The sequence below is a fragment of the Eretmochelys imbricata genome, chromosome 6, assembly GCF_965152235.1.
Source record: "Eretmochelys imbricata isolate rEreImb1 chromosome 6, rEreImb1.hap1, whole genome shotgun sequence".
NCBI lineage: Eukaryota > Metazoa > Chordata > Testudines > Cheloniidae > Eretmochelys > Eretmochelys imbricata.
In genome coordinates this window covers 70,338,595-70,360,494 of record NC_135577.1, presented here as the reverse complement: position 1 = coordinate 70,360,494, position 21,900 = coordinate 70,338,595, and the positions used below count along the sequence as shown (strand labels likewise).

At 43.9% G+C, this 21,900-nt stretch overlaps 1 protein-coding gene across 1 annotated transcript in view; it reads right to left on the bottom strand.

Annotated features, from left to right (window-relative positions):
* SPTBN5 (spectrin beta, non-erythrocytic 5) overlaps positions 1-21,900 on the bottom strand; it is a 143,786-nt gene that overhangs the window by 71,785 nt on the left and 50,101 nt on the right. Inside the window, exons 28-34 of the mRNA XM_077819983.1 lie at positions 21,255-21,387; positions 18,240-18,385; positions 16,364-16,478; positions 13,868-13,978; positions 12,457-12,636; positions 9,676-9,876; positions 7,636-7,785 (exon numbers count right to left, since the gene is read on the bottom strand). Coding sequence (XP_077676109.1) covers positions 7,636-7,785; positions 9,676-9,876; positions 12,457-12,636; positions 13,868-13,978; positions 16,364-16,478; positions 18,240-18,385; positions 21,255-21,387 — 1,036 coding nt within the window. The remainder of the gene's footprint in view (positions 1-7,635; positions 7,786-9,675; positions 9,877-12,456; positions 12,637-13,867; positions 13,979-16,363; positions 16,479-18,239; positions 18,386-21,254; positions 21,388-21,900) is intronic.

Genomic DNA, 21,900 nt, shown 5'->3' with positions numbered 1-21,900 from the left:
ATACATGACATGGCCCTTGACTGAAATACACATGGGAAGCGCACAGAACTCAGTCAATATTCAGTTTCTAGTATTGCTATAATGAAAAAAACCTACCCCATAAGCGATAGGTTTAAAAACAGAATCCTAATACTTTTACAATATTAACATTAAAATGTTTACTTATGATACCTTTTGCTTGAAAACTTATACTAAATTCCCCTTCAACTCCCCCAGGCTTCATTAGTAGAGACACTGTGAAGATGTCCAGATTTTAGAGAGACAAAATTCCCTTCTTTCCTCCAAGAGAGGGTGGTCTCTCCCTCTCTCGCGTGCTTGCTCTCATAAAAGTAGTTTCTTTCTATGCACTTAAACATATTAATTTTACAAACCAAGGGGTACTTATTAAAAGTTAAAGCGAAAGGAATTATCCATTTAGAAATAAAGCACAACTTGATAACTTAGCAAATAAAAAATTGTGATACAGGAAAATCTAAGAGAATAGACTGACGGTATCTACAGGTTCCCACAGTGACTGGTAAAGAAAAAAAACAATTCTTGGCCAAAGGGTTTGATCCTGAAAGGGGCTGAGCATTTAAATACATGCATACATTTAAGCACACAAGTAACTCCATTGACACTGGTGGGACTATTCACATATTTAAAGGTTAGCATGTGATTTGCAGGATCAGATCACAATGCTCAGCATCTTGCAGGATCGAGCTCAATTGTGGCCATAATGACAACAAAACAAAAATGGCACAGACAAGTCTACTCCAATAGATAAGTCATCTCTAGGTAATAGGAGCACACCAGGAGGAAAACAAGGAGGAATCCACATGGCTTGGGTAACCAAGGTCTGTTTGCAAATGTTCCTAGAATGGAATGGAAATCTTTACCACTCTCCTCCCAGCTCCAAAGGAGGCAATGTTCACAGCGATAGATGGACGCCATGCACCCCTGCCGGCTCTGTGTGGCACATTTGCAGCGCGGGCTGGTATGTTTGTTAAGAGGGTGTCAGGATCTACGGTTCCTACAGTGCATGCATCCTGGGAAGGCCTTGAACCAGATGTTGCCCAATGTTGTTGTGAAGAGAGCAATTCTGGACAGCAAACTGGATTCACTGATAGAGAGAGGCCAGCCCCAATCCCAACGGGGTGAAGGGGTGGGCCAGGTGCATCCGGATCATGTGATTTGATAAAGATGGTGGGTGCTGGACTTTTTCTGAATTCTCTTACCACGTGGATAGGCAGAGTAGTCCAAGGGGTGGCAAGTATTAAGGTTATTTTGGAAATCTTGTGGTGAGCTGGCGTTAGCCTTTCACATGGAGTCTTCCCAAATGCTGACTCAGATGAAGGGTTGTTTTGAAAGATGATCAGATTGGGATCTAAATCAGTGTTGGGGACCTCACTTCCACCAACAGAACTTTCTCTTCTAGTCAGCACAGCTGGTGACAGCCATATTTCTCTGGAGACTGTTTGCTGGGGAAGGCCAGGGCATTCGGCAGAGGAAGTCACATGAAATCTTGTAATCTGAAGACCTGGAGACCCAGGTGAGGCAAAATCTTGTTTAGATACCTGGGATCCTGTTGGGAGACCAGCAGATGTACCAGACATCTTCTCCAGTTGTGGCACTAGAAGGCTGGAATGAGCATGATTGCTCATTTGAGTATCAGTTCTAAAAGGCTTTATTGCCAAGCTGCAGGTTGAAATGTAGAGCTTCACTGAAGCATGGAGGTCTGGAATTGGAACACTGCATTGACTGTAGCCACGTTGGGGTGGGGCTGAGCTACAAGATGCCAGCGTTGCATGAATCCTTTTGCTATGGAGTGGTGAAACAGCTGGAATGGCAGACAGAGCAACATCTAGACGTGATGTCCAGCTTGGTGGGACTTTTGAGGAAGAAGCAGCAGAAGGCAAAGACATTGAAAGCTTCATGGGACCATTTTTATCAGTGGAAGAGTGACAGACACTTTGATCTCCTACTGAGCATTGCTTACAAGATGTGGGTGTGGACCAAATGCCAAAACTCCCATATCCACTGCCCCGAGGGTCTCTGCGAAGATTGGAACATGTAGATGCCATGTCAGAAGGATTAATGCACGGGTTATCTTTCCTGAAATCTTTCTGCCTATTTGTCTGAGCCAGGATGACATCTAACCTTGAACAGTAAAGCCCAGAAGACATGTTGCTTGGAGTACTCTCTGTTGCTGATTGCCCAGATGGAAGATACCACGCTGAGGATGGCATCTTCTGGAAAGGCTGCCCCTGCACAGCTGATTCAAAGGTTGGTGGTGGGGTCACTCTACTGGAAGACAGCATCACTTCCACAGTGGAAACATAGATTGGTGCAGATGAGGTCTTGCAGTGATGGTCTCTGCATGACATCCTGCAGCTCAGTCCTAAACTGTGCAAAACCAAAGCAATAGAAACTTGCCTTTCCCCCTATTTTTACAATAAACTCCTAATCCTTGTTCCTTTGGCACTGGAAATTTCCATTCTTCCTCTGATGTGAAGGAGTGAGAGGTTAATAAACATTCCTCGGGAAAAAAAAAAAAGGATAAACTAAAGTATCCACATTCGAAATAAAAAGCTCTATTCCTCTAACGCTACCACCATCACCACCTATCCCGTCTGCAAAACGATATGAGCATGTGATGATCTGAAAGATAAATTATCAAGTATGAGTCTCTGCTCTCTGACAGGGAGACTGCAGACAGAGGAGGAGTGAGCCAAGAATGCTTGCCAGAGACAGACCGTGAATTTGCCGTTATGTCGTCTGTGAAAAAACCCAAAGTAGCTAACCTAAGCAAAGCATCTGTTGCCTTGAAATGGTTGGGAGAGAGCAGAGCATATAGAGGTCTACTTATGTTAAAAAACAAAGCAAGTTTATTCTCTTTTCATCTGTCTCAGACGCTGCCTGTCTGCACTCAGAATGGCAAGATCTCTGTTCACAGGTCTTAGGAGAATTTCCTACAACTGTTCCAAGCAATGGCACAACAGAATTCAGCAATAAAAAAAGATATCTGTTTGCCTAATTTCCTCCACATGTGCTCTGTTTTCTTTAGCACAGAATGATCCTAGACTAAACCCTGCTGAAATCCTTCGAAGGTTTAAGCAACTTGGATGTAACATAAGATGCTGGCACGAAGTCAAACATGTCACACTGGCACGGAGAACGAATGAGAAAGCAGTTCTAGTTTAAAACACTGTGGGCTGCTTACCTTTTTCCTTGCCCTATTCCTTGCTGCTGGAAGAGACTTTGTTCAAGGTATATGCAGCATGTTCTGTGTACGTAAACAACCCACAACAGGGATCTGACTGAAGCAACTATATTAAAGAGACACATGCACATTCTCCAGACACGTGGCTACAAAAAGACACAGCTAAGTAATGCCACCCACCCACCCACCCACAAAATGTCAGAAAGGAGGGAAAAGAGTTGTGAAATGTCTGCCTGCCTGACGGGGATCCTTTTGAAACAGGTGTTCACTTCAGTCTGTTCCAAGACCAGCAAATGGCAAAATCCTCCCTGTGAAAGTGATTTGAAAGTCCACAACTGAAGCCTCAGGGGGCAAACGAGGGAATAAAATCTTGTTACGAAATTAGAGACAAAACACGGCTACCACTACACTTGTTAAGAAATGGCAATTTAAAGTGCTGTCCTTCGTTCCTGCCCACGCCACCAAGGAAGAGGACCTGTGTCATTACTCAGCCACATTTTAGCTCTGCATAGCCATAGTAGTGCTCAGTCTGATGGAATAAATCCCCCGTCTGCTGTTTTAATGGATACGCATATAATACAAACTAAATAAATACCGATATACAGCTTTATCAAACTCTGCACCCAGTAGATGGATGGAACCAGCTGCAGAGGATACCAACACATCTCTTGATCCTCTCCCTTTATTCAAATAAATGTCCAGAGGCAGAATCTGAGGCAAGATCTGTGTGAAGAATTCCCATATGGAGAGAGAAGAGAAGTGAGAACCCCTTTGTGCTAAGTAGAGCACAAACACAGAACAAAAAGACAGTTCCTGTTGTAAAGACCTTAGACAACCGACAACACATTGATACAGATGGACCGATATTGGAGTACTAGGCAACAATGAGACATTATTGGTCAACCTGATTGGCTCTGCTGTTGTATTTCTTTATAGATGCCACTCCTTGAGGGAAAGCTCTCTCACTGAAGAAGGTTTTATATTTGGAGCTTAACATATTCGGGCTTGGGCTCTGTCTGGTCTCTCTTGGCAAGAAGTTCCATAGCCAGGTCCCATCATGGAGAACTCTGTTCCCCAGCCTAACAGCCTAACCCCGCATCTCTCCAGCTTCATAATCACTACAGAGTGTAGCTGTTTTGGAGGGCCATGGAGGATGAGGTGGTCTCCACAGTAGCCAGGTCCCATACCATTACGGGCTTTAATAAGTGAAAACTGGACTTGGCGTTGTCATTTACAATGAACAGAGAATGAGTGAAGTTTGCAAAATGCAGGTAAGATGTGTTTCTATCTGCATTCTTTACTTCTGAGGCATGCTGACACATGCTAGACCAACTTCAGCCTCTCTGTGGCATTTTTAATCAATATCAGGTGAAGAGAGTTACAGCAGATTAATTTTGAGGTGAAAATGAACAACTTCCTGGCTTTTCAGTGGTGGAAGAAAAGCATTCCTCAGTACTGTGGCAAACTGCAAGCCCAAGAGTAGTGACCAGTACAATCTGATCCAGAGGCGTCATACCCACTTGAGCATCTGCTTTCTTGTACCCTGTGTTTTTAGTAAATTATGTGTCTTCCCTTTGCCACCAACATCATTTATATGTCTCGTGGGTTAAGTTTGACTCATCTGCTCTTCATCCATCCACAGATCTCTTCCAGGCATTGTCACATCTCAGGCTCTGTGTACATGGCAAATTAGGGGTGTGATTCCCAGCTTGTGAGAGCTGGCCTGTGAAAGATAGTAGCATAGCCACAGTAGCACAGGCAGCAGCAGCAACAAGTGCAGACCCATGGCGTTCAGGTGGGTCTGTATGGGAGCCGGCTGGTCCGCACTGTCGTTGTGTGTGTGACGCTACTATTTTTAGCATTCTAGTTCAATGAGAGCTCGTGCAAGTATGTCTACGTGAGCTGGGAATCACACCCATAATTTACAGTGTAGCCATAGTCTCGGTGACGATAAAGGCTATGTCAGGGAGAAGGGAGATGTACAGTTGGCTAGCAACTGCATATTGGTGCACACAAACCCATGGTATCTCATAATCTGATTAGTCTCATGTAGATGCTTTGCTTGATTTCAATATGAAAGGAGGTCCCCTACCTTTAAGAGGTACTTGTCAAAGCGGATCATGGCAAAATATGACCTACCTTTTTATTTAAAACAATAATTAAGCGAATACATCCCATGCAATTCTTTATATGACTAAATCTGCAACAAAGTATCAGGAACCCTACAATAATAAACCTGTGTAAATACACCAAGAATGAAAAAAAAACATTTTAGTGAATGTCTCACATTTAAGTTTCCAAGGGACTAGTATAAGAAATAAGGAGAAATAAATATTTTCAAAATTCTTCCTTCCACACCAAGAGTGTTCTTTTAAATCATCTAGGGCAGATTCTCTGCTGCACTCAGTTTCTGCTGAGTGCAGGGACAGGCGGGCTGTCAGACAGCCAGTTATGGCTCTCCAATTCTCTGCCCCAGCCTCTGCACAAATTATAGCACCCTAGTGATATTGTCCCCCCACCCCATTTGTGCTGCAGCAACTCTACCCCAACCCTAACATGCGCTGGGTGGAGGGAGAAGGAAGCAAAGGAGCCAGTTCTGTGAATAGGTATCCACAACAGAGAAACCAATATCACAACTGGCACCTTTGGCAGTCTCCAGAGAAAGGTTGAGGACTGAACTGCCTGCTACAATGCTCTGAATCAGGGTTCAGGTATGCTGGCAAGGCAGTCAGTGGAAGCTTGGTCTGCATTGTACTTCACCTGTTCTGTGGATGGTGGACTTGACTCTCCTAGGCTGTTTATTCATCTGCTTACAGCAGCACCCAGTTTACATGGATACATAAGTAAAGTGAAACTAAACTGCACTGGCTGGTGTCTGCACGAGTCTAACCACTGGAATTGGTGTATACTGACTTCTTCCATGTGAAAGCAGTATAATCTTTTGTAACCCTTGCCCATGCAATGTGATTGGGAGCACGAGAAAGACTAGCCTCTTATCAGCAATCCTGTGCGTACCACCTTTGAGATAGCATACACATAGTAGCGGCTTAGTAGGCTATACCCCTCTAGCACCCCTTTTGGGAGATGGTGGGTGTTGCTCCTGATCTGACGGGAGTGGAGATCTGTCCCACCACAAGAGGTAACAACATTTATTGTAGCTCTCAATGCATTTTCAGGGGAAATAAATTAGTGAACCGGTAATAAAGCAGCATAGACACTGCCTTGCAATCCCTTATGCTGGGGTATCCCCTCTCATCAAAATGGCTGCCTTTACCAATAGAATAAGAAACGCCAATTTCATCTGTAGCACTTATTTTCAGCTGCATTTCTCAATGTAGGCAGAGCAAGAAATGTTTCTCAGCAGCAGATTGTCTTTATGAAAATGGGTATATTGTATTTTCCTTTTAAGCACACATCTGTGTGTTGGCTGATCTCCATTTCACTCTTAAGAAAATATGCCGAAGCCAGAATTCACCCTGAATAAAGTCTTTTCGCAGTGCCTGAGCTTCCTGTGATGATGTTATCCACATGGGATGTTAGCAGGGTCAGTCAGTCCTTTTTCGCTTGGCAGGAACTGAGGGTAGGTATTTTCCAACCTGTGTCATTTGTTAGTTGAGCAACAAATACAAATTTATAGCCAGCAGAGCTGTGCTACACTTCACTACAGAAACCTGAAACCAGGTGAAACTCTCCTGGCTTCGGGTTACAGCACAAACTCAGAACTCAGGCCACAGCTGCCAAAAGAGCCACATGTTGGGAATTCTCCCCAGAAATTAATTCGCTACCAGCACTGAGAAGTGGAGGCTCCAAGCCCCTGAACTGCAAAGGGTTAACTATCGTTGCACAATACAGCTCAGGGACACTCTGCCAATGCAGCTCCCAAGTGTGTGCATTGACTCTGTGGCACACACATTGTAGGGAAGCTGGCTGCTGCTCAATTGCGTCTGAAAGTTCCACTGGCACCAAGGTATGAAGCATTTGCACAGATCTAACCAAAGTCCAACACAAGCCAGGAACCATTCTGCTGCACTGTAACCAATCTCAGAGATTTAACTAACAAGAAATGTCTCATAAAATCACCTCTGCAAGAGAAGCTACCCTGAGATTCTACTTGCTTCAGTTCCATTCATCTCTTCAGTTGTGATGGGCATGGGAGTCGTTGAGAAAAAAACACTCCCTTGGCATACCTGCTGCATTCTGACAACCTGTTAGTTTGTGCAGAGCCATATAAAACTACATCTGAGATTGCACCCACAGTTTTCATGGCAGGGAACATTAGGCCTGGTGAGGAAATACATTTCAAGTGCTGACACCCTGCCTCAGTGTATCCTGTATGCATCTGCACTCTGGGTCTTCATATAATCCCAGTTACAGTTTTACAGTCACATGAGTTTTAGGCTGGAAGCATTTCACCAGAAGCAAAGGTCACTCACCTCCTGAGTGTTCAGGATCTTTTCCAAGTGACCCTGATCCCGGTAGAACATTTGTTCTCGGTGTATCTTCTCCAACCACTCCTTCTTCTGCTCCCATTGATGGTACACATTATCCTTTTCTTCCAACAAAGCCCACAACTTCTCCTGGATCTGAAGGTGGTACACAAAGGAAAACCCGTCTTAGTTGTTGTAGCTCATGGGATTAGGGGAAGGCATGCAGGAGAAAGCAGAGCTGGGAGTGACCTCTTCGATGGCACTTTGGGCAAAGTTATCAAACAAGGGAGAGAAGGAATAAGTGTTAGCACTTGTATAAGGGCAGAGAAGCTAAGGGGTGTCCAGTTTCATGTGAGGAGGAATATTTGTGACAGTGTATGTCTGTATACATATGTTGGGGCCCATTCCAAACATAAAGCAATAGTAGCTGTTTCTTAGGCTCCTTCTCCAGAATTTATTCCTTGTTATCCATGGCCCCACGGTAGGCACAGAAAGGAGAGAGACTGGAATGAGGTGTCAGCACCAGGGCTGTGTGCCATAAAGCAAGCGCGTATGAACACATGGAGCATCCGTGTTGAAATACATGGTATTCCAACTGCCAAAACTGTTGGTGTCCATAGGCCTCCGACTATCAGCATTGACTTCTTATTCTTTCAACTGTACTTGTATGTTCAAAGCCTTTCACAGGTTGGGAATTGGGAAGATTACTAGTTATGGTAGGTGCACATTGTAACATTTAATAAGCACTCAGAGATAGGTTGGTCAGAGGAGAAGGCACGGCACTTTTTATTAACTACAAGAACGATGCTCATGCTTCTGGAAACAGCAAAACCTGATCCTAAGGTACACGATCTGCACAGAGCAAAGTTCGGAGGGCGTCCGGGGGGTCTTGTGTTTAAGACTCACCTGACCTGGACACAGCCTGTGCTTCAAGCCGGTCCCCAAATGAGCTGCTAGACCTTCACCAGGTACACTCATTCACAAGGAGTTGAATGACAGTTTGATGTCCTGTCTGGGTACAGTACATGTTTTTAGCTCTGAGCCATTATGATTTGTCCTTGTTTCTTGCTTGTTGTAAACAGAGAATTGGTTGAAGTCTATCAACCCTCAAGCAGATCTGAGGACAGTCAAATTAGAGCTGTGATTTGTGCTATCCCTTTAGTTTCTTACATTGTTGCTAGCCATGTCTCGAATACAAGGTTTTATTTTGTGACAATGTATTTTATTGCAGCGGTGGTTAATATTTTGAACAAGTGTCCTATCATAACTTCTGTTTTAAAGGTTTAGGAGAGCGTCCCATACAACCTAATGGGCCAAGGTTTCACTGAAGAGAATGTCAAATTTTTTTTATAAGATTTTGTATATAAATGATCAAAATGTATTGCTCTCCAGCAATTGCATGGGTGGAGGATAGTTAGCCTACATCCCTTCCAACAGAGATGTTAGCTGTTGGAGTTCATTTTGTTGGTGATTATTGGGTTGTAAGAATGGGAGACACATTGGAATACCCTCCAACATGAGAAACTGGTGGTTGTATGGGAATTTTAGAGGATGCTTGTCCTAGGACCCTAGGATTCCGCTTCCCATCTTTCTTTTGTTTTTTGGGCTGCATAAAGTTTGCCAGTTATTCCTTTAGATTTTCTTATGTGTTTGAGCCTTTTCAGTATATTTGCCCAGTCTGGTCTAGTGTGGAGGTAGTACCATAACTGGAAGGCAAGAACTTGTAAAAATCCAATCCAGGAAGTAAGTAGCATTGTCTCAATTGCTCAAAAGATCCCAAAGTTCTCAGATAACCCAAACTCTGCTTTGGCAGGTATTTGTTGATTCCCACATGGGTCCACCCTCATGTATGAAGTGGTATGAAAGAACATTCATGTATGTCGAAGGCAGATATTCTACTGAGTTGGGTGTGGATCACGACATATGTGTGTGTGGGGGTTTATGTATCCAAGCCCAGCTTGAGTACAGAATGGTATCTGTGACAGTATTGAGCTGTTCTGCATGCAACTGTGAACCCAGATATGCTATTAAATGGTTTCTATTGACCTCTTTTGATATTTTCTCTTCCTGCAGCAGCGACTGTCCTAGCTGTGCCACCCGATTGTATGTTTCCTCTCGTGCCTCGATCTCTGCCAACAGCTGCTGGTGTTGGGTAAGCCTCAGGCTGCTAGTGGATATATCCCGGATTGTCTCCTCAGTCTTCATTTCCCTCATCATCTCTGCTGTCCAGGAGAAATAGTCCCACACCTGGAACCCAAGAAAAAGTCCAGGGTCAGGTTAGTCTCAGGCTTAGGTTGTCAGACTGGTACATCACTGCATAATTGTTCATCTTTAAATAACAGATAATGCAGCTGTAGAGAACAAGGATAATATTCTATTAAGGCTTGTAATGCTATTATGAACCTCAACAGGGGAGTACTAAAAGCTCAGAGGAACATCTGCTTTCAGTATTAAAAAACCCACAGGCCTTTTGTTGTAACATCAGAACCACAACAGCATTGTGCAATGTCTCATCAGCAATAACAGGATGTTTTCTGTTGCCCTTCAGACATCTCTGCAGTGTGCTATACAGATTTTCTTCAAAATTCTGCAGGCAGATAGTCACAGTTAGAATTTCGGAGACAGCATTTGAAGCTCTCAGCTGGGGCAGTGATGTACAAGAACACGCACCAAACACCTGAGAATTATTTTCAGAATGTGGCTGAGGAAAGTTGTAAAGCTAAAAATAATTCTACATGTCTGTGAGCACAGTTTTGTGCACCTAACTGATTGAACCCCAACCTGCCCACTTACTGTTGATCTCTCATTTGAGTGTACAATAAAGGTTGTGCTCCTGTCAAAAACAGGAGGGCATGGGATGCTCGTGGGAAGATTACTTAACTTTTTGTGATATTTAAACTGTCCCTGGGCTATCTGAGGTGATCTTGTGGATATGGATGGATCTATTTGTTAATTAGTGTACTTGAAACACATTGTCAAAGGCCTGAAGAGCATTGCATGGGTGCTCTTTTATTGCAGGGTACTAAAACTCCACCGCAGAAAATAAATAATCATGCTCCATTTGCATGCGTGATTGCATGCTTTGCACTCAGATGCTTCATTTTGAAAATTTAATCAATTATAAATGTGTGCTGTGACCAGTGACTATGATTTGTACATGACCCTCACCAGTAACTATGATAATTTTTGAGGAGGTCGTTTCAGTGCATGTGTGCAGATTTCATTTCAGCTTGCACGGCTGTAATTCAGAGTCAGGGCTGGCTATCACGCAAGTCACTGACATTCCACTTGACACAGCGCAAATATCTCAGGCTCACTGAGATTTAAGTGTTTGGGAAAAAAACGATGAAGTGAGCTGGAGCTCACGAAAGCTTATGCTCAAATAAATTTGTTAATCTCTAAGGTGCCACAAGTCCTCCTTTTCTTTTTTCATAAATCTAGGGCTATTCAGAGCATTGGAATGAACCAGCAGCCACAGGGGTTTACTGAACTATTGCTGGAAATATGCAAGGACAGAAAAGACTCCAATCTATAGGAGACTCTTGAGCAGAGCAAGCCTGAAACCACGTAGAGTCTAGTGCAAACTTCAGCACATGGGTGCCCATGCCCTTTACTAAACCATGAAACCCACTTTAAACCCTGCTTCCACTGAGGGTTCCTCCAGAGATTTGGAGCCCTCTGCTGTCATAGGACCCGTGGTCACTAGGGCCAGCCCTGCTGTTTAGTCACAATGAAATCAAACCTGACACAATGCAGAGGGAAGCACTAGATAACCCAGGAGAAGTCCCTTTCTACAGTAATGATTATTTGATTTCTTTAAATTAAAGGATTCACAACATGAACCAGGACAAATGAATACACAGTTGTCTCTTTATCTAGAAATCAACAAAGTAAAAATATTACCTCTTATTTGTTACAACTGCCTTTCACATAATTTCAATGGCCCTGAAGAGCACTCAGCACAGCTAGAAAGAAGGGAAGCAGCATGACCCTTTGTGCTCACCAGAACTTGGGGGCATTTGGCAGTGAGCCAGAACTCAGCTGCAGGTTAGAGCAGCATGCTATCCTCTGCACCAGCTGCCTACAGCACCGTGGGGTCATTCCTAGAGCTGAGCAAATAATTGATCTTTCAGTTCAGTGGCTGAACCAAAGAAATCCCCCGAAATATTTGGTTAATTTGCAACCAAATCTGAATTTTTCAGTTTTTCTTATTAAAACAGAACTGGAAAAAATGGTTTGTGTCAAAACAAAAATACTTCCGAAGTTGATTCCAATTGATATTTTGTTTTGAAACTGCCAATTAGAAACAAAATGTTGAAATGGTCCATTGTCACTCATTCCCCTATATACATGCACATACAGATGACACCCACAGAATCATCCACTTGTCCATTCCCTTATCAACGCTCATGCTTACATGGACAGACAGGTGTTGGTTTGCAGAGATACTGAGGATTAGCAATTACGATCGACTTCAATGGGATTTTGCAGGTGCTCACACTCTGAGAAAATTAGGTTTACCTCCTTCTCCACCTGCACATTGATGTCAACTTCTGCCAGTTGCCCTACAAAACATACACCCTCATATATGTCCACATATGAACATCCCTTGCACACTGGCACAATATTTCCCCATCTACTAATATATACTCACAACTGTGAGCTCTCATACACTTAGCAAATGGCATGCACAGACACCTGTCTGCGCTCACATTCTGTCACATAGACCTGTGTGCCAGACACACATGCTCATGCTCACATAACATGAAGTCAGATTTCTTTGTGCATTAATAGACAATGAAAATACAGAAAGGCAGGAGTGCTCACATCTGCTTGAAATTGGTAAAGCTTGCAGGCCTGTTCCAAATGTTCCCTGCGCTGTTCCACTTTAGACTTCAGGGACTCCCAGTTCTCCACTACTGCTTGCTGCTTCGCTTGCAGGTCTGCCACCTGTCTCTCAGAGCACCGGGCCAGCACACTGCCTGCAGCATCAATCAGCTCCTGCAGCTGCAGTGGGGAGAAAGTCATCATGCAGGTTAAGAAGGGGAAGATCATGGAGGGCCAGTTAGCATCACAGAAATGATAAGACCTATATCAACTGCATAAGGCATCAGAATTCAAATTACACTCTTCAGAAGAAAGTTTTCTCCTGTGCCAGCTATAGTCACATATAACTATAGTGACAGTAACAATGACATCCAATGTCTGCTGAGTTCATCACAGCAGTGCAAATGTCTCATTACCTATTTCAGGTCACAGCTCCTCTTTCCACTGTCCCATTTGTAAAAATGGGAGGCGGTGAGGGATGTGTCAGATATGACTATCCCAGGAGAACAAATGTCCCTACCCTGTTTTGGATAGGGGCTGTTTAGATTTATCACAGATAGGTTCTTTATGGATATTTGTCTTGCCTCATTTCCCTTTAAAGGTCTCATGCAGCTGGTTTGGTTAATTCCAGTGTGCCATTCCTTATGGATAGCCCAAGGTCTAGGTGTCAAGCCCTTGCCCTTTCAGTGGTATGCTGCCTTAGTAATGTCAATGTAACATATTGTCAGTACTCTGATGTTGCATTTATTAAACTGGGTTACCAAGAGACAAACTGCATGAATTTCATTCTTACAGCCAGAGCCAAGCATGTCTCTTTGGACAAAACAGGACTCTGTTTGAATAACAGCACTTTTCGTGACCTGAGCCTTTTAAAAAGTTTGTATAACAAGCCCCAGCCTCATATTCCCAACTTGCCCTCCTCTCTCCAACCTCCTAAACCTGTCAGAATTCCTAAAGTCTATCCCAGTGAGCTCCCACCTCCCTCTCCCCTTCCATAACTCCCTCTAACCAGCTGGTGAATCCATTGCTGGGCACAGCAATGGAAAAAGCATCTCACTATTCATTGGATGCCTCTCTCATCCGACGAGAGAGGCATCCAATGAATAGTGGGATGCTTTTGACAGGAGGGATAAGCCTGGCATAAGCACCCATTTCAAGTGGTTATCAGAATCAACCTTCTGATCCATTTCAGAGTCAGCCCGAATTATAAAGCCTGTCTTGTTTTTAATGTTTTAAATCACCCACTTCATACCTATCACCGATACTCAAAGACATTAAAAGAAAGAGCAGGCTTTGAGGGAGACCATTCCAGGCTCTGACAGACAAGTTAATTGTGGGAAAGCGTTGCTGGAGCTGGCTTGGAATCCAGGCTGTTGGCTGCACATTAAAGAGTGTGAGTGACTGATCTCACCTGCTGCTCATTCCCTAAGAGCTCGTGTTCAAGGGCCGCATGTTTGCGTAGCTGGGACTGCACGCCACTCATGTCCTTAGCAGTGTCATCGGGGATGCTCTTGGACTTCTCCTAGCAAGGAAAGAGTTAATAGGAGCTTTGTTAATGAACACCCCAAGGCACAAACATTAAGAGTCCACTTCTGAGAGCTTTACTCATGTTACAGGGGACCTATCTTACTCTGCAAGCAGGGTTGGATTTCCAATTAGGCACAATAGGCACATGCCTAGGGGCGTCGGCATTCTAGGGGTGCCTAAAAGTTAAAAGTGGGGTAAAAGTTAATATATACAGCTCCCCTGCAGGCGGCCAGGTTCCTGGCATGGGTTGGTGGCTGCCCAGTGTGTGGGGCTGGAGCAGGGTGAGTGTCTGAGTCAACCCGCCTGGGGGCGCTGTGAGCTGTGGCCAGGTGGGGCGGCTGCTGAAAGTGCTGGGAGTGTACCAGCCCCTTTCCAATCTCGGCCACCCTGCTGCCTTCACCCCTTGCCGGGGAGGGAGAAGGAGGGGCATGACTGGTGTCCCATTCACGGGCGGAGCCAGAGCACGGCTCCCGTGTCATGCTGTAGGAGGGATGGAAGACAACTGGGAAACTGCTCGCCATGGGGAGAGGTACAGTCCCCACCTTGCACCTCGCCTGGGGTAGGTGAGCTGTGCCCTGGCTCGGGCTGAGAGCGCCGTGCATGGCGGAGGGTCTCGTGCCTTCCTGGGGAGGCTGTGTTTATATTTTGTTTTGTTTCATTTTTTACGGAAAACATGAAGGTCAGCTGTAGGCAGGGGGAGGGAGGGTGCTGAAGATGCTGTGCCTAGGGGCGCATAAGGTGTAAATCCGGCCCTGTCTGCAAGTAAGGACTTCTCACGGGGACTGTTCAAAGGTATTGCTCAATATAAAGCTGGCAGAATCTGGCCCTAAGACATTATATGGAATCTGAGTGTAACCCACTGGCAGTGTGTGTTACAGCTCCCCCTAGTGGTCAGGCCACTAAAGGATAATAGCCTACTACTGCTCCACTTAATGGAGTAACTTTAGCGGAAATGGTAGAGGTCTGTACTGAAGTGCTGAAGGCTCTATGTACACAGGCTACTGAAGACCCATGCGGTAAGAGTAAGAGAAAGATGACCCACTGACACAAGGGGTATCCAGAGACACACAGAGCAGCAGACAATTCATCAAGTATGCTGAGATCTACCCTGGACTGACCCTTTTGATTTAAAAACAAAATTATTCGGAGAATCCCTTGCATTTGGTTGCCAAGAATTCTTTTCAACATGTAAAATGGTAATGTTCTAGAAAAGACAGATGAACACAATGAGGCAGTGGGGCATACAATACCTTTTAGGCTGGCCGAATGGACTAGAAGTAGCACTGTGTGCTATGATGCATGACTACCTCTCAGCCCACGGAAATAAAAGTCTGACCAGGCTTGTGACAAGGGTAGGCCTTGAATAGCTCTTATAGTGGCACCTGATGACCTACTCAGAAGAGGCATTGGTAATTAGTTGAGGGTCTCAGTCCACTTCTTTGACAACAGGCCTTCGCAACATACAAACCATCATTACAACCGCCACCGGTTGGCCGCAGTCTCAGCTGAGAGCCCAACGAACGAATGGTCATGACTATGGAATGACCATTCTAACCTTAGGTGTAGTACATCCAGGTTACCATTGAGGTCCATTAGCAGGGCAGCCTGAGGGAAACATTGCCGCTAGCTGGGCTGACCCAAACCTATGGATAAACCAAGAGTCTGGGCCTGTAGAGCTTTCAGTCCAGCACTTTTGTCACAAAATTAACTACTAGTACGTTTACGCATATGCACAGTCTCTCAAAATCCCAGGTAGTATCTCGTGAGATAAGGGGATGGATTCTCCACTCACTTACAATAGCTCAAATCAGGAGTAACTCAATTTAAGTCAACAGAATTATGACAGTGTGAGTAAGTGGAAAATCCAGCTCATAAAGTAGCAAAATCCTACTGCTTTGCTCATTGGAAGCCATGTTGGATTTCCTCCTCTGATTCACACTTAAGGAGATGCCTTTTTGTTGGAAAATACTCTCTCTAGTGTAGAGAGAGCCAATGCTGTAAAGGGGAGCCCAATGAGGCAGTGAACAACAAGGCCTTTTTACTCTGGCATGATGGACTAGAACTAGCATGAGAGTATGTGCTGCAATATGAGGCAATTTAGTCCAGGCTCAGCCTCTTGCTGCTCACACAGCTTGGCAGGTGTTTAGTGACTTATACAGCTCCAGCAGCTGCTCCTGCCAGCAGATCAAGTTCAGTCTTTGAGGGATTCCACAGGTGTCTTTGTCAGCACTTCTGGTCAGAGTGGCTTGTGAGGTATGGGTCTTTTCTGCAGGGAAACTCAACAAGCCAAAGGTAGGAATGGTGGGTGTCCTAGAGACCCTTACAGCACTAGGCAGAAATTAAAGACCCACCTCCTATGTTTTTTCACCATGATTTTTACCTCAATGTGAGTGAGGGCATCTGTCAGGTCTTGGTAACTCTTGTGAATTGCCTCCGCATCCTTCAGTCGCTCGCCTCGTAACCAGGTCATCTCCAACAACTCTTCCCAGGAGTTCCTGCAAAGGGCCATGGAGAAACAGACCATGCAAGAGTGTGAAATGGAGACAAATAAGATGAATAGGAGGAGCAACAATTTTAAAAAGACCCCTGTTTAGTCTCTTGCTTCAGCCACCATGCCTGGGTGAGGCGATTCCCTTGCAACAGTGAGTGTTTCCCATCACTGAGTCAATCTTACAACAGTTCCTGTCAAGGTCAAATGTAGGCTATTCAAATACATGCCATAGTAGGATCCAAAGGAGGTAGCAGCAAAAAGGCAGTCAACAAAAATAAAAGGTAAATCTCCCACTCAGTTGCACTGTATTTTTGTGAGCAGTTTATGCCACAGCAGGCTTTTTTACATTTTATTTGTAATGTGTAATAGGATGATTGAAGCCAAATGGTTTAGGTGCTATTAAATTTCTAAGAGATTCAGATTTCTACTTCCTGGACTGGATTTTGGTTTGCGGGTAGGCGAAGGACCCATCTCATGTGTATCATAGTCCACAACAGGAGAATGAAAATATGAGAACCAGGGAGGGAGAGCCTAAGAGGTAAAATTAGAAGCATGACAAAGTCAGATGAGTATGTATAAAAGGAGGGCTTGTGAGCATACCTGAAGAATGAATACACTCAAACAAAAAAACATTATTTTTTTAGAATGCTTAGAAAAACTAAATCTGTCTGTGTGACTACAGATGGAGAGTGAGAGAGGGGAGGAAAAAGAGTGGTGTTACTCTGCTTAAGCTCCAGCCAAAATCCTGGAGCAGCTTGATGTTTCAGATAATCAGCAGAGGGACTGTGAACAATGCTGACATTTAAATAGTCCCTATTAGCCTTCAGTGTTACCATGCACTGAGATGAATGGGGCAGCTCACACGTCTCCATGATATTAACTCTAACTGTCAGATTCTGAAAGGCTGCATTAGATTCATTCATGTTTGGAAGGTTGTCTTCACAACCACTAGTAATAGCAAGGTAGTCCTGACTTCTCATTTATGCTAAGGCCCCCTTACACCTTGGTGGCAGGGTAAAGAGGCCCTAGTGTAACTGAGAATCCAGGGCCTCCATTCTTTTTAAGTGAAAGGTAACATTCTGCAGAAATTATGTGCCTCTGTGGAATACCAGCCTAGTTCAGCTCAATTCAACCACAGTTTTTATCTGATCCATGAACAATTTCAATGTTTTGACTTTTTTTATACCTAGCTCTTTCATAGCACTTTTCTCAATAGGTCTCCAAGTATTTTATAAAGGAGGTCAGCTTCACGATCCTCATTTCAAAGCTGGAGAAACTGAGGCACAGAGTTGGGGGGAATGACTTGCCCAAGATCATCCAGCAGGCAGTGGCAGAGCTGGGAAGAGAACCTAGGTCTGAATCCCAGTCGAGTGCTCTATTCACTGACCATGCCAACCGGATCATAAAGACACAACTAACCTCCTAGCAGCCCAGTTAAATGATTCCCTTTAAAATGACACAGGACTCTCACTGATACTGCTTGTTAAAGGTCTCTGGTCCACTGCACGAGCTGCCAAATCAGAAAGCTGATACTATGATGATTTTTTTAAAGAACAAAGCATGTTGGCTGTCCCGTGCCAATGAAGTTGCCACTGGCATCATTTCAGAACAAGCCACATCTCCTTTCTGGTCCTCATTGTCGTACATTTATTAACTAATGAATTGTGTGGGCATGTCTTCCACTTGCCTGGATTTCTTCCCGTTTGGTCCCCCGAGGTAGGATCTGAAAGAAGAATGAAGAAAAGAGCCAGCACTAGTCTCTTACCGTAGCTCCTTCTGCCTCTGCTGGATCTGTCTGGATTCCGAATGCCCGTGGTCCAACAAGTTCTCTGCCAGCTGCTGGTAAGCTGCAACTCTCTTAGCAGCCATTTCCATCTGGTGCTGGAACGTATCATATTTGGCACAAAGATGCTTTTGAAAGAGGAACAAAAAACAGGGCTCAGACTTGGCTTGGGAAGCTACTGTTCCATGTGGATATCTGCTCAGCTGCCTACTGAATATAGCCTAACGGCAAGCAATTGGCAGGTGACCTTAGGGACATGAAGCTTGACTGTGAGTAAATAATTTTGCTCTAAAAGACCAACAAGGTCTATAGATTAGCTAGAAAAATGAAAGAATGTTGCTAGCTCTACGATGCAGGTAGAGGCAGAGAGCATATTGCAAATGGTAGAAGCATCCCAAAATAAAAAATAACTGGACACCTGATCTAACTTATTGCAAACATACAATGAAAATTAAATTGAGTTCATATTATTAAATAATATACACATAAGGTATGAATACACATGTATATTCAGTGCTAAATTTTCAGTCCGCCTCAGTCCAACCTCCATGTTTGTGGACACAATTTTGCACAAGCCAAGGTTTTTTTAAAAGGGGTATATAAAGTGAGTGGCCTAAATGAGTGGCTTGATTTTCAAGAGTGGTGAGCACCTAACAGCTCCTACAGACTTCAATGGTAGATGAAGATAGGTAGTTAGATGTCTACCCATTAATATTTGTGACCAAAATCTATTAAATGGACACTACTTTAAGTATCTGGCGATCAAAATATAGAGTGGACCTGAGCCACAATGCTCAGCACTGGGAGTGGATCCAAATCTCAATTTCCCAAAGCATAGGCATTTTAGGATTCAGTGTTCCAGTATGACTCATTACAGAGACAGACCCAAGTCACCGTGCACAGATCCAGTCCTGTAATCAATTCCAAAACTCCTGTTGAAAATGTTTGTGGCAGGAGTTGGAGTCAGAGTTCCAATTCTGGTTCATCACCAATTGAAAATCATTCATTAATGTTCACGATGCACTTTGAGAACCTTGGAAGGAATGGACTGTATGTTATGAAATAGTATGACATAAATGACATAACCATGCAGTGACTGTCAGAGCTAGAAAATCCCTCATGGGTCATCTAGTCTACCTCCCGTATACCAATTAGGACTATCCTCTAAGTAGTAGTAATCTCCTAATGGTGAACATCACCCTTGTGCAGAAGGCCTACACAAGACCTCTTCAGCACTTAAGTGTTACTAAACTGTAACTGTCTTTAATGCTATTGCTTCAGTTATTTCCCTTGGAAAAATTTTCCATTACAATAAAATTCAGTGATTGACCAAAGTCCACTCTTTATTCTCCGAACAGGGTACAGCACAAGCATGTTATGGTGAGTGAACCCCACTTAGGATGGGACATAGCTCAGTCTCCATGATCTATTCAATCCATGCTCTAACAACTACAGTGCCAACTGTGTCGGAGGTTTTTGTGATGTAGACTTCTGTCAGCTAGGCACTGAATGAAAGCCACTCCTACCAAGGTCAACCCTAATGAATATAACTTAATCAGCCACGCAAAATACCAGTGTTTCAGAAACCAAAGTCTCACAACAAATAGTTTTGAACAGTTATACAGAAAACCCTCCCATCTGAAGCCTTCGCCTCAGGCTTGCTTCACAATTCTGATGTAAACCTTCTTCTCAGGCCTAGCTCATTTCACTTACCCCTTCCTCCGAGGACTACTCCCAACCTCTTTTAAAAGGAGTCAACACTCACTTAGCTCTTTTTTAGCCAGCTCCTCTTGTAATAGGGTGGACGTGTTAGTCAACCCTGCCAGCCTGTTACAGCCAATGAAACTTTTATTTTCTAAGTGTTGTTATTTTTTCCTTTAATAGCTCATTTGCATTTTCTCTTGATCAGCGTTATTCCTTATTTTATTACCTTCATTCCTCTCCTCTCTTCTACCCCCATCCATACTGCTGTCATGATTTTCACTAACTATGACATACTTTACAGAGACAAAATAGATGAGGTAACATCTTTTATTGGACCAACTTCTGCTGGTGAAAGATACAAGCTTTCCAGCTTACACAAGAGCTCTTATTTAGGTCTGGGAAAGGTACTCAGAGTGTCACAGCTAAACACAAGGTGAAACAGATTGTTTAACATAAGGAGTCAACATGTTGCAAGAGACCATTCAAGGTGAAGTGGGCAGTTAATACTTCTGAAGTTGGAGGACAAAGGTGGGTCAGTGGGTTATAGATTGTTGTAATCAGCCATAAATCCAGTGTCTCTAGTAGTCAGTCTATGATTTTTCATGTCTAACAAAGTTATGAATTTAAGCTCCCAGGCTTGTCTTTTAAGAGTGTTGTGCAGGTTTCCTTTGAGGATGAGGACTGAGAGGTCAGATATGGAGTGACTGTTTCGTGAAAAGTGTTTGCCCACGGGTGATGTGGTGATTTTGTCTGTTATCATTTTTCTGTGTAAATTCATTTGAAAGCAAAGTGGCTGTCTGGTTTCACCCCCATAGCTGTTATTGGGTCGTATAGTGCACTGCCTGAGGTACAGCACATGTTGTGATAGGCATATGTAGACCCCCGGATCTTAAAAGGTGTGTTGTGGGGGGTGTTGATCATTGTAGCAGTGGAAATATGTCTTGCAGGTTTTGCATCTGCTATTCTGGGAGGATCTGGTGCCGCTTTGAGTTGGTGGGTACTACTCTGTGGGGAGCTTGCTTCTGATGATGACCTTGGAGAGATTCAAGGGTTGTTGGAAGGCTGGAAGAGGGGATTTGGGAAAGATTCCTTTCAGGGTGCGGTCACCATCGAATATGGGTCATAACTACTTAATGATACCCCGGATGGGTTCCAATGCAGGGTGAGAGATGACAACTAGCAGCGTGTGGTCAGAGGACTTCTTTTTCTTTATACACAGTCACACTCCATACCTGACATTTTTACAGTATGAAATCAGGTAAACTTTGCTTGTGTTTGTTACCATTAACTCACCAGGACATGTTCATAATCACTGCCATAATCATCAGAGCTGGCCACCTGCCTCTGCTGATTGATCCAGTCCTGCAGGTCCTCATACTCCCTCAGATACTCTTGCAGACCAAGAGTTTCATCTAGCTTCTTCCCTCTGTTTAGAGAGAGCAACAGGGAGAAATCGGAATATAAATATCTACACAATGCATAAAATAAGGAAGAGAATGAGGGGCTCTCTCCAAGAAAGAAAATTAGGTTCATGATCTGAGAGTTCTCACAATAACCCCAAAGACTGGAAATCAAGTTTGAAGGATGGTAGCCTGTAGCTCTGTCAACCTCCTTACCATTCCCCAGCATTGGCTAACTGAGCTTTGCTCTGCCCGGATACTAGCCACAGCACAGGAAAATTCCCTCCATTTTTTCCTGATCATTTTTATTTCTACAGATAAATGCGATACTTACGAAAGTGAGAAGGAAATCCACACTACATAGAGTGAGGCTCAGCGAGGCAAGTGCTGGGAAAATCACCTTACGTAGCTCTGCTAATGTTGCCCAACAACCAACATTCCCACAATTCGCTGCACTTCCCTGAGCAAAGATTGCCAGATTGTTTAGGTCTCTTGTGGTACAGTCAAACATCTTTTAAGGACTAGGTGGAGATAAAATA